Source organism: Salmo trutta, chromosome 32 (assembly GCF_901001165.1).
Source record: "Salmo trutta chromosome 32, fSalTru1.1, whole genome shotgun sequence".
Lineage (NCBI taxonomy): Eukaryota > Metazoa > Chordata > Actinopteri > Salmoniformes > Salmonidae > Salmo > Salmo trutta.
The window spans coordinates 17,912,149-17,925,225 of record NC_042988.1 but is presented as its reverse complement, the minus strand read 5'-3'; the positions used below and the strand labels follow the sequence as shown (position 1 = coordinate 17,925,225).

The following is a 13,077-nucleotide window of genomic DNA, read 5'->3' as shown; positions in this document are numbered from 1 at the left end:
ACCAAAGTGCAGCGTGTGTGTCGTTCCACATTTTATTTTCACTGTGAAACTATGCAATACATAAATTAAAGAACAAAAAACAACCAACCGTGACGCAGCGTTTACATACACGTACTCAAAAACAATCTCCCACAAACCCAGGTGGAAAAACCACCTACTTAAGTATGATCTCCAATTAGAGACAACGAGGACCAGCTGCCTCTAATTGGAGATCATCCCAAACAAAACCCAACATAGAAATACAAAACTAGAACATAACAACATAGAAAAACTAAACTAGAACCCCCCCTGTCACGCCCTGACCTACTCTACCATAGAAAATAACAGCTTTCTAAGGTCAGGACGTGACATCCTGTTACAAATTAAAGGCACAAATAGATTCCAGGCCAAATCAACGATGTGATTTATTGCTGTTGTGAAACTTGAGAGGTATATACAGTGAGGGAAAAAAGTATTTGATCCTCTGCTGATTTTGTATGTTTGCCCACTGACAAAGAAATGATCAGTCTATAATTTTAATGGTAGGTTTATTTGAACAGTGAGAGACAGAATAACAACAACAAAAAATCCAGAAAAACACATGTCAAAAATGTTCTAAATTGATTTGCATTTTAATGAGGGAAATAAGTATTTGACCCCTCTACAAAACATGACTTAGTACTTGGTGGCAAAACCCTTGTTGGCAATCACAGAGGTCAGACGTTTCTTGTAGTTGGCCACCAGGTTTGCACACATCTCAGGAGGGATTTTGTCCCACTCCTCTTTGCAGATCTTCTCCAAGTCATTAAGGTTTCGAGGCTGACGTTTGGCAACTCGAACCTTCAGCTCCCTCCACAGATTTTCTATGGGATTAAGGTCTGGAGACTGGCTAGGCCACTCCAGGACCTTAATGTGCTTCTTCTTGAGACACTCCTTTGTTGCCTTGGCCATGTGTTTTGGGTCATTGTCATGCTGGAATACCCATCCACGACCCATTTTCAATGCCCTGGCTGAGGGAAGGAGGTTCTCACCCAAGATTTGACGGTACCTGGCCCCGTCCATCGTCCCTTTGATGAGGTGAAGTTGTCCTGTCCCCTTAGCAGAAAAACACCTCCAAAGCATAATGTTTCCACCTCCATGTTTGACGGTAGGGATGGTGTTCTTGGGGTCATAGGCAGCATTCCCTCTCCTCCAAACACGGCGAGTTGAGTTGATGCCAAGAGCTCCCTTTTGGTCTCATCTGACCACAACACTTTCACCCAGTTGTCCTCTGAATCATTCAGATGTTCATTGGCAAACTTCAGACGGGCATGTAGTATATGTGCTTTCTTGAGCAGGGGGACCTTGCGGGCGCTTCAGTCCTTCACGGCGTAGTGTGTTACCAATTGTTTTCTTGGTGACTATGGTCCCAGCTGCCTTGAGATCATTGACAAGATCCTCCCGTGTAGTTCTGGCCAAGCTGTTTGGCGATGGTCTTGTAGCCCATTCCAGCCTTGTGTAGGTCTACAATCTTGTCCCTGACATCCTTGAAGAGCTCTTTGGTCTTGGCCATGGTGGAGAGTTTGGAATCTTCGGTGGACAGGTGTCTTTTATACAGGTAACAAGATGAGATTAGGAGCACTCCCTTTAAGAGTGTGCTCCTAATCTCAGCTCGTTACCTGTATAAAAGACACCTGGGAGCCAAAAATCTTTCTGATTGAGAGGGGGTCAAATACTTATTTCCCTCATTAAAATGCAAATCAATTTATTACATTTTTGACATGCGTTTTCTGGATTTTTTGTTGTTATTCTGTCTCTCACTGTTCAAATAAACCTACCATTAAAATGATAGACTGATCATTTCTTTGTCAGTGGTCAAATGTACAAAATCAGCAGGGGATCAAATACCTTTTTCCCTCACTGTAGGTAATTAATGGTGGCTATGCAAAGCCATTCATCACCTGCTGCAATTCAGCATTGTATGATCTCCATTTCTGACCTCAGTTCATTGTCCATTAATCACATTACAACAATCTTTTTGACTAAAAAAGCCACAAAAAAAATCAAAGTCTACCTAACCTTGTCTTAAATGTTGCTCAATGGACAACCCTTTGTGAATTGATCAGATGGCCCTTATACCTAGTATCTCCTTAGAATAGTCTAGTGATAGTCCTATTAATAAAAAAACTATCCCAACCGATGCTGTTAGTCTTATTGTGTTCATGATTATGTAGCCATTCTCCTGCAAGTGGTGAATGAGGTTATACAAAACCCAGCGAATTCTATAAAATGTACGCCTCTGATATTGATTCCTAGATGAAGGTGCATTGTGCGTATCAGCTAAATATAGAGCAAGGGTATACCAAGATAACTGGTAGATAACTGGTAGATAACTGGTAGAAGGATAAAAGACACACGACAGGAGTTTTAATTCATTTAGTTGCAAGTTGTATTAGTTGTATGTACAGGATACACGTGGTCCAACGAAATGCTTACTTGTGGGTTCCTTCTCGACAATGCAACAATAAGAAATATTTTCGAAATGTATTTGAAATGCATGGTTTTCATGTCCATTCATGATGTTAGAATATCAAAATATGGACTGTTTATTAAGGAGTGACGCAGAACAAATGGCCATCTGTGCTAATAGGGACCAGGACTATAACCATGTCTTTATGTAAACATGATTTTCCATTTGATGCTGACAGACCTTGCATCTTTATTTGAGTTTCTCACCACCCACAAGACATGTTAGGATTGCAGATATCCTTAACAGACAAATCCATCTAACAGCCCTCAGAACCTCCTTCGGGATATAGCTGTTCTGCACTATGCTATTTGGCTTCCATAGGGCACCGGCATGTATATTGTTTTAGCCTGCCGTCTTGTGGACAACTAACTTACTGATAACAAAAGCGACCACACACGAATGTCCTGGTAATTCTGCAAAACAACTCTATCCAGACGGAGCCAAGTGTGAGTGTGTATCTTGGAAGTTGGATCTATTTTCCATTTTACAGAGGTAATTAAAGCAACACTTGATGGATCTATCAGCTAAACGTTATTCATCATACATTTCTCACTGCCTTGGCTGCCCTGATTAATGCCCTGGCTGGCCTGAAATGCAGTAAGGAATCATTCTATTGCTTGGGCTGTGAATTTATTATACGGTAGCCTACATTGTACATATATAGGCACAGTCTGAGCACTGTCCTCCCCTCTAGGTGAATGGTCGAATGACTGTTGAGATGGGTCTTAATCAGTCTTGATTTGACATGGGGGGCAATGGACTTCTATCTTTATATATCTTGCCAACACCCACTTCGCGTCATCAACCATAGAAGCTGCGATTGGCTGTTTGCATGTAGCTTACGAGAGTCGAGACACTTGCAAAATAAACCTGAGACGTGTCGAGCTGCCTGTGATGATTATCTGAATTCGATCGGAAACGGTGTCTTCAGTCTGAGGATAAGCTACAGTTCAACAAACAACTATTGGATATGGTTTGTCGTTATCTACTAGACCGCATATCATATATTATTCATCCAACTAGTGGTAGGCAATACATTTGACAGTGTACTGTGTTGTAGCCTATACAGTAGTCTTTGTTTTGCATAAGAGGCAAGATCAGAAAATCGTCACTCTTACCCAGAATATTTCTTACACATTAGTAACATTATCATTACTTACACATTAGTAACACTGTCATTGAAAAATAAGAAATGGATGAATCAAACGGTTCTTCAAAAAGGACTATTCTGTGTTTATTTGACGTGGACGGCACTCTTACCCCACCGAGAGAGGTAGGCTAAATAACATTTTTCATTATCCCATTGTATTAATTGTGTTTTGTTTGTCATTTTCTTCTAATGTTGCTGTCGAACTTGTCAAGCCTTTCTATTTTTAAAGAATTATAGGGCGCTTTGCCAATTGCCATGCCATCTTGATAGCGCAAAACTGTAGCAATAATGTCAATGTCTTATCTGTTGCAAGGTCTGGAATGTTCCTGCACGTTATGAAATGATTTACTATTTTCTGTCGATGTACTTCCTGATAATGTAGGCAAACAGCATCATTTTCTGTCCTTCTAAGTTCTTGCTTTCATATATTATTTAATCCCGTGGTTGTAGCCTACAAATGCAGTCGTCAGCCAACTCTTTTGAATGAAACTGAAATGTCTTCGTTTGCATCTGAAGCTTGTATTTCACTAAAAGTAGCGCGCGCCCCATGGAGCGGAGAAATTAATTTGGAAGAACGTTATGTCCTCCGTCCCTAAGAGAACACGACTGTGGGCTACTGTTGCCTACTTGCACAACACGTATGATGTCAAGTTTCATATAGCTTCCTGGTGATGGTCAACCCTCCTAGACCACTGTTACACTGGGACACTGCTTATGCTTATTCAAAATACCCTTTCCTGAAAGTTTCAAGTCCGTCCATATGAAGTATCAATTACCTTGCAGCTGTTCGCGCCAATCCTTAAAAGCCCAGTGTTGTATATATATTGGCACACTATTAGGTTGGAATAATACTGTGAAATTTTGAAAATTATAATAATTCCCTTTAGTGTAAGAGCTAGTTGAAAAGACAGCTGTTTGAATTTCAGCCTGTTTTGGTGGGATGGAGTTTTGGCATGCCTGGTGATAAGGCAGGAAATTAGTTAATAGACCAATGAGAAAGAGAGTTCCAAACCTCTCTGCCAATAACAGCACATTTCTTTGTTTTCCCCTCCCCACTCAGACAACTCCCAGACAGTCCTAGCTAAATTCTTGCTTGAGAAATTGCTCTTTGCTCTGAAGCTATTTTTTGTTTCTTTTTGACAATTAAGGTACTTCATTTTTAACCAGACATTATTTGACTTTGAGATAACAACAGCTGCATTGGAACTTTAACAGACAGATAACTGATAGTAAACAACTTAAATTGGGTACATGGGAAAAAGAGTCACATGGAGTTCCTACCCTAAAAACTCTGACTACTTCGATCAAGGATGTTGACATTCATAATGGGGGTAGCCTATTAGTCATGTCCTCAGCCTCTTTTGACCCTCAGATTTGAAATGCAAGATAATCAATTAATAATCAGTGAAACGGCTCTCTAGTGCTTTTCATAATTATTTCAGTAGTTTAACAAAAATTACTAATTCATATGTTGATAAATGGTTAACTCAGTTACACAACGCTGCATCAATGAATGTCTTTGCAATTGTCATGTGTGAAAACAGGCAGTTCTCCATGTCTTCAAATAATTAAATTAAACAGGATACAAATGTTGATTATCCCGCTTATCTCTGCCCATCATCACAAGATGATGTCTTTGTTGTAACATAGCCTACAATATGATATTTTTTTGTCTATCGGCATTCTTGTCTCAGTGTCTGAACCAGTGATGTAAAGAAACGGTCAGTGACCGTCGTGTAGGCAGTGTCCAGTTCAGCAGCCGTTGGTCGGTCACAGAGACATAAGTGTGCAGAATAAACCCACTGCCCTTATATTATGTAATGCAGTTTCCTCATGTGAGCATGAAGCGGTCCCTGCCTGATCCGTCTGCCCAAGTCTCTCTGGCAAGATGGAAAGCTGGTTTAATAGGATTATTTCTGCAGAGGAGGAATAAACCACTATAAAAGTTGCTCCTCCTTCAGAGACAGATGCCAATCTCACTCTGTCTATGCTACCTAACCTCACAAACAAAAGCATTCTCCTGCTTTGTGGTCAGACAACAAAAGCAGTTTTCAGGACTGTAAATGCCTGTCTTGTCACAGTTTATATTATAAGTCCCTAAAACGGTGTTTTCAATGATAGACAACACAAACAGGTACAGACTGTGTGTGTGCCTCTGTGTGTGCATTCGTTGTGTGTACGCGTCATGCGTGTGTGCTTACACCCTGCAGAAAATTGACCCTAAGCTGGATGAGTTTTTCCAGTCTCTGCGCAGGAAAGTGAAGATCGGCATAGTGGGTGGATCAGACTACTCAAAGATCGCAGAGCAGCTGGGTGAGGGAGATGAAGGTGAGCGCTCCTCATTCTCACTTTGGTCTCATTTCACTCACATATTCACCCTCAAACCCACATTATTGCCTTTCTCTCACAGGGCTTTGCAAACCCCAAAAGGCTGTCGCTTTCATGGTCATGAAATTATTTCAGGGAAATTCACCAGAGAGACAGTTTAGGGGCTTTCATGTTGGCAGCACACTCTCATTTGACATCAGTCCATAAATAACAGACATAGACGAAAGCAGCTACGTCATAACTGAAGTCTCCACTCCGGGTCGCACATGGACCCAGATGGAGTTACATGTTTGCTCATGTACCTGTGTTACCTTGACACACTGACCCTGTGGTGGAGTTTACACACAGCAGTGGAGACTGGCCACCAACACACTGACAGCTGACAGTTATCCCTCAGAGCAGCAACAGAAGTAAAGCAACGAACGATAGAGGAAATATAAGTGGGAGTGCTACTAGTGCATTCAAGGTTTTGTTTTCAGTGCATTTTTTTGCATCAACAGTTCTCTATCCTGATCATTATGCAAGACTGATTGAGATGCTCAGTACTTTGATACTCTAGCCATGTGAGATATGTGTACAGTGAATGGACAGAACAGAGATTAAACTGGACTGTTCCAGGTAGTGTTACATAGGTGGTAATCTGCAATGACCAATAATCCCGCTGCACCAGGTACAACATGCCTGTGTTCCAGTTGGGGGAGGTTTTTTTAGGCTATGTGCTGGTAGCTTGTGTTGTCTATTTACTATGAATGTTCTCACAGTAACACACTTTTACCTAATTTGCCCTCTTTTTCTCTTATAGTGATACAGAAGTTTGACTATGTGTTTGCTGAGAATGGCACGGTGCAGTACAAAGATGGGAAGCTCCTTTCCAAACAGGTGGGTGTGACTGAGGTGAGGGAAGGAGTAAAATATTTTTTGGCTCACTAACAAGCTATTTAAACCTGATTCCATGTAAACAACATGCAGGGACAACCTTTTTTCTTGTAAACTGTACTCAGCTAAGAAGATTGGAAGGGAAAGTTATGATCAGGCCTTTAAGAGAACTGCACTGTGGTAATAAGAAAAGACAGTTCAAATATTTGAACTAGGTCCTCTGTCCTACAGGCCATCCAGAACCAGATAGGAGAGGAACTACTACAGGACCTCATTAACTTCTGTCTCAGCTACATGGGGTTGATCAAGCTGCCCAAGAAAAGGTGAGACTCCCTCCCTCTGACCTACTTCCAGCTCCTTTTCCATCCTAGTCATTCAGAGGCCCCATGGCCACTACAACCTGTCTATCACAGCTGTAGGCATTGGAGAAAGGAATGGTGGCTCTGTCAGCATTCCTAAGGGAGAGACTAAGACAGAAGGATTGATCTGTATCTGGGTGGAAATACTTATTTCCTTGAGAAACAAAGCAATTCTGACTCTTAACGCTAGAATCTCTAGAATTTTTGTATGATGGTTGGTAACAAAGCCAGACTAAAGTCTCTTCTTACAGATTAATGCCTTATTCTGCCCTCAGGGGCACCTTTATCGAATTCCGCAACGGAATGCTGAACATCTCCCCCATTGGCCGGAGCTGCACACTTGAGGAGCGAATCGAATTCTCTGAAATTGACAAGGTATTACACAGTATAAGAGTGCCTAAATAATGATCCAAACAGCAGCCATTATCTTCTAAGGAAAACACCTAAACATATAAACTTTTTAAAATGAATAGTAAACAAACAAAGCACATGTTATTGATTGAGTCATGTTTTCAACATCTTATAACCTCAAATCACTGCACAGTGCAATAAGGCATTATTTTCTCTTATATTCTGTTATGTTGGCTCCTATTAAAAGAGGAAGAGAGTAAACAAGTCAAAACAATGCTGAGCTTTCAAGATGGCTGAACAGACATCCCATTGATGTTTCACAGCCACACATTATGGAGGGTCTAGTGGTCTGATGGGTGATGTGGAGAGGCTTAACCCTTAGTGGCCTGAAGCCTGACCCCTTTCCTTAACCTCTTCACAGAGAGAGAAAATCCGGGAGAAGTTTGTTGCGGCCCTGCAGGAGGAGTTTGCTGGGAAGGGTCTACGATTTACTAGAGGTAAGCCAACTGGCACAGGATGCGAGCTGGGAATTAATATCAGTGTAACTATTAGCACCTCTAGTCTTGTATTTCAGTATTCTTTTGTATGCCATCTGTGCATGGTGTGATATCTACATTTGAAGACTCATTTATCTTTCAGATAGAATCCTGTTATGACTTGAATGTACTAGCTCCTTTGCTGTTGTTTCCTATCTGCCAGTTCACAAAGACGATCTGCCATGCGTAGTCAATCTCCTGGACACATTGTGCCCAACTTCATTAAACATTACTCTCCCCTGCTCCACTCTCTGAGGTTCAGAGATGTTTTTCTCTGGTTAGTCAGACTAGGTGTTTGCTGACTGTAACGAGGTGTAGGACTTACTTAATGACCTGTGAAACTGTACACAATTCAGGCAGCTGCACAAACAGCTGGAGATAAGGCTGTTGTCTTCATAAGGTACTCTGTTAAAGCCTTGGGCCAGTAGCAGCAGTATTTACAAACACACACATTCATCCTTACTTCATCCTAACGGCCTTACTTCACCCTAACTGAGTGACTGCCCTGGGAATCCCTCTGATTGCTGATATTAACTGGGAATTAACTGGGAATCCCTCTGATTGCTGATATTAACTGGGAATTAACTGGGAATCCCTCTGATTGCTGATATTAACTGGGAATTAACTGGGAATCCCTCTGATTGCTGATATTAACTGGGAATTAACTGGGAATCCCTCTGATTGCTGATATTAACTGGGAATTAACTGGGATCCCTCTGATTGCTGATATTAACTGGGAATTAACTGGGAATCCCTCTGATTGCTGATATTAACTGGGAATTAACTGGGAATCCCTCTGATTGCTGATATTAACTGGGAATTAACTGGGAATCCTTCTGGTTGCTGATGTGGAAGCTGATGCTCATAGCACTGGCAGCAGAGCCAGTTGGAGGGCTGTTTGAACTGCAGCCGCAGAGCCTGATAAAACGAGCCAATGAGAAGGCTAGTGGATAAGATTTATGTGTTTGCTCATTTCAGTCTGTATCTGCACGTCTACCCTGCCTTGGTTTGTTCACATTTCACATATGCAATACTGTTTATGTGTATGCAGCACTGTCTGTTCTTACGCCATAGATTTTTGCCCGTGTCACTCAGCTCAAAAGGCGACATTGCAGCGTCACGTCAAATACAGGAACCTTTGTCCTGGCTCTGTTTTCTTTCACCTTTATGGTGCATGGCCAGGGGCAGGGAAGGAACTGTGTGGGGGATGGGCTGAGGATGTGGGTGTTTGTGGCCAATACACCCTCTGATTGGCTGAAACCTCCCTAGCTGTTGCATTTGTGAGCTTTCCCTTAGGGTCAAGCAGCAGTTGCTACATCCATGTTTGGACTAATAAATTAATGATATGTAACCATTGATTCTTGAAGGATATAACTTTTAAATGCCATATCATCTTAGTTCAACTGTCGTACCCAATCAGAACACAAAATATAAGCTAGTTTTACTCCAAAGTATGTAAACAAAGTAAATATAAACAAACACTGTATATCCTAAAAACATGGTTAAAGTTATACTTTTGATAACATGGATGGTCAGTCCTTGCATTCATAGCTCTTCCTTTGAATTTGAGAGTGCTTACATTTCTACAGTCCCATCGCTACACCTTTTACTGAAACAGTGGTGAGGAGGGTGCTTTGTTATTGCTTCAACTGCTGATTGCCACTTTAAACACTGGGGGGTAATGAAGTAGAATCTGAAGGCAGGGGGGATGGGCGAGAAGCAGAATTTAAACTTACTTTGCTGATGGCTTTTCGTGCACATTCACAGCTCATTGACCTGAATATGTGGTAGAATTTAAAGACTAACTGCTCTGGTTGTAGAATGAAAAGGAAAGAGCGATTTAAAAGAAAGGAGTCAGCCACAGGCTGTGCTTGTGGAACTGAGTCCACCTCATGGGGCAGCCTGATGTCTGTCACATACTGTTAGTGACCTCATGGAGGTCAGCCAAGTAGTGAATAATCACCAATAATAAGACTGTCTTCCTGGACACAGACTGTATGTCAAAGCCATCATCACACAGTCGATGCACAGAGCATAAATAAGTCTGTTCTGCTGAACTGAGCACAGTGATTGGGGCTTTTAATAACCTTTCATGCTTTTCGAGGGGAGAATGTGTCGGGCGCCAAGTCTGTTGCAGAGAAATGTGCAGCATTAATTAACCGGTAGAAGTTGCAGACTTAAAAATATCTCAAAGCTGCTGTTCCTGTAATGGGGGAAATATCACACCTATTTTACATGCATTGGGCATCCTCACTCATCAGTGCATTGACCAACCAAAACAAATATCCCTGACACGGCATGAGAAAGCTGGTTGTAATGCGTTAATAATCATCACTAAAACACGACTGAGGGTTTATTTTATGGGAGGGACTAATATTCTGTTCAGTAACATGATGTTAAATTGTAATGTATAAATTGAAATTGACTGAGTTATTCCCCCTTGTGTGCCTCTCTATTCAGGCGGTCTCATCAGTTTTGACGTGTTCCCTGAAGGCTGGGACAAGAGGCTCTGTCTGGACGTGCTGGAGGGGGAGGGCCTGGACACTATCTACTTCTTTGGCAACGAGACGTCGTCTGTAAGTGAAGGGGAGGACCTTGTGGACATGTCAGTGGTGGGGAATGCTCTGAGGCTAAAGATAGCAATGAGAGTAGGATTGTGCTGTGGCTTGAATGTAAAAGGTTAAAGTTCAGAGATCATTGTTGTTGTCAATCTAAGTGGAGTTGACCCCTGCCTGAAAGAATATTGAATGAGCTTTGTGATGGTTGTGTGTTTATTTAACCTCTTTTACTGAGACATAGAGTGAGATAAAGAGTGAATGAGGAAACAAGGAAAGAGGCCGACAAGGGTGAAAAGGGCAGTCGGTGCAAACCTATTTGTGAACAAGCAGATTCTAAAGCTGTATCTACATTCCTCTCTGTTCAGGGGGGAAACGACTATGAGATCTTCAACGACCCGCGCACCATTGGTTTCACAGTATACTCACCAGAGGACACAGCCAGGCACTGTCGAGAGATTTTCTTCAAAGCTCCTGCCAATGAGTCGTGATAAATCGTGCAGCAGGCACTCTCGCAGTCAGCTTCCCCTGGGCTCCCCCTGTTGTTCAGGGCAGGTACTAAGAGCACCTGAAGGACAAGAGGTGGAGATGGGAGGTAAACCACTACAGATTTGTTAAGTAATCAATGCATTGTTGTTGTATAATATTATTCTAACTAGCACTGGACACATAAAGGGATCATCAGTAATTCACATTGGCTGGACTCCCATGGAAATTACTATGAGATATGGACAGATCTGCTTTTTAACTCAAACAATGTGAGAAAGTGTACTAATGTTTTCAGTTTTTTATCATGAATAAGTGTTTCTCTAAGGTTTTAATGTAATATCTGACTGTTTAACATCTATCAACCCAATGTTTTTTGTAGTGTGTCCCTGTATTTGTATGTGACATCAAATTAACCAAAATGTCTTATAGGCCCTTCTGTAAGACAATCCTCTTTTGTGTATATCATGTGAAGATTTCTATACATTTTGAGTATATAATGTAAATACCCACTTATGTTTTGCACTAATATTGATACAGTTATCTGACAAACTGGGTTTTGGATCATTTGTTTTCTTTGTGAATGTAGGAAGTGACTACTGTTGTCTTTGAACAAAATGGAGCGAGACAGAAGAGAGTTTTTTTGCTCTGTGCCAGTCCACTTTCAGATTAAGTGCCTATAGAAAGTCTGCACCCCCTTGACTTTGTTTCACATTTTGTTGCAAAGTGGGATTGAAATAGATTTAATTGTAATTGTTTGTCAAGATTTTTACAAATCTTACAAACTAATTATAACTCAAATATAATTGTTCCTTAAGTATTCACCCCCTTTGTTTAGGCAAGCCTAAATTAGTTCAGAAGTCAAATGTGGCTTAACAAATCACATCATTTATATGGACTCACTCTGTGTGAAATAATGGGGGTTGATATTATATTTTGTTATGACCACCTTTTCCTCTGTCCTCCCAGGGCTTTTTTGAAAGCTTCAGAAATAAAGGGCAGTGATTGGTAGATGGGTAACAATAACATATCAGACATTGAATATATCTTTAAGCACGGTCAAGTTAATAATTAAGTTGTGGATGATGCATTAAACCACCCAGACACATCAAAGATGCAGTCGTTCTTCTGAACTGAGCTGCAGGACAGGAAGGAAACTGCTTAGGGATGAGGTCATTGGGGATTTTAAAACAACTACAGAGTTCAGTGGCTTAGATGGGAGAAAACTGAGGATGGATCAACAACATTGTAGTGACTCCACAATAATGACCTAAATGACAGAGTGATAAAAATAATAAAAATACACAGAATAAAACTATTCCAAAACATGCAACAAGGCACTAAAGTAATACTGCAAAAAAAAAACATGGGAAAGGAATATACTTTTTTTTGGCCTAAATGCAAAGCCTTATGTTTGGGGAAAATCCAACACATCACTGAGTAATTGCCTTCATGGTATGGGTATGCTTGACAATGGCAAAGACTGGGGAGTTTTTCAGGATGAAAAGAAAGGGGATGGGGCTAAGCACAGGCAAAATCCTATAGGAAAACCTGCTTCAGTCTGCTTTACACCAGACACTGGGAGAGGAATTCACCTTACAACAGGACAATAACCTACAACACAAAGCTGAATCTACACTGGAGTAGCTTAACAAGGAGACAGTGAATGTTCTGGAGTGGCCAAGTTACAGTTTTGACTTAAATCTGCTTGAAAATCTATGGCAAGACTTGAAAATTGCTATCTAGCCATGATCTCCAACACCTTGACAGAGCGTGAATAATGGGAAAATATTGCATAATACAGGTGTGTAAAGCTCTTATGAGACTTACTCAAGATGACTCAAAGCTGTAATCGCTGTCAAATGTGATTCTAACATGTATTAACTCAGGGGGATGAATACTCATCTAATCAAGGTATATAAAAACAAATGTTCGATTTTTTTCTTCC

General features: G+C 41.1%; 1 protein-coding gene across 5 annotated transcripts; it reads left to right on the top strand.

The window, feature by feature from the left end:
• Nucleotides 1-3,249: 3,249 nt before the first annotated feature.
• LOC115171296 (phosphomannomutase 1) lies at nucleotides 3,250-11,686 on the top strand. 5 transcript variants are annotated; one of them, XM_029727986.1, is made up of 8 exons: nucleotides 3,250-3,761; nucleotides 5,882-5,966; nucleotides 6,769-6,860; nucleotides 7,074-7,165; nucleotides 7,477-7,576; nucleotides 7,974-8,049; nucleotides 10,549-10,664; nucleotides 11,012-11,686. In XM_029727986.1, the coding sequence occupies exons 1-8, from the start codon at nucleotides 3,681-3,683 to the stop codon at nucleotides 11,132-11,134; spliced, it is 765 nt and encodes a 254-aa protein (XP_029583846.1). In that variant the 5' UTR covers nucleotides 3,250-3,680; the 3' UTR covers nucleotides 11,135-11,686. The 5 variants fall into 5 exon arrangements, with proteins under 5 accessions (XP_029583846.1, XP_029583843.1, XP_029583844.1 ...); XM_029727983.1 differs by having other exon boundaries at nucleotides 5,849-5,966; XM_029727984.1 differs by having other exon boundaries at nucleotides 3,257-3,761; nucleotides 5,849-5,966; nucleotides 6,769-6,845.
• The last annotated feature ends 1,391 nt before the right edge of the window (nucleotides 11,687-13,077 follow it).

What these genes read in the sequence shown, in the direction of transcription:
- LOC115171296 (XM_029727981.1), top strand. Translation starts at nt 5,753, where the DNA reads ATGATAGACAACACAAACAGGTACAGACTGTGTGTGTGCCTCTGTGTG. An exon ending in AATTCTCTGAAATTGACAAG is followed by an intron (nt 7,577 to 7,973) that starts GTATTACACAGT and finishes ACCTCTTCACAG; the next exon opens with AGAGAGAAAATCCGGGAGAA. An exon ending in GGGTCTACGATTTACTAGAG is followed by an intron (nt 8,050 to 10,548) that starts GTAAGCCAACTG and finishes CTCTCTATTCAG; the next exon opens with GCGGTCTCATCAGTTTTGAC.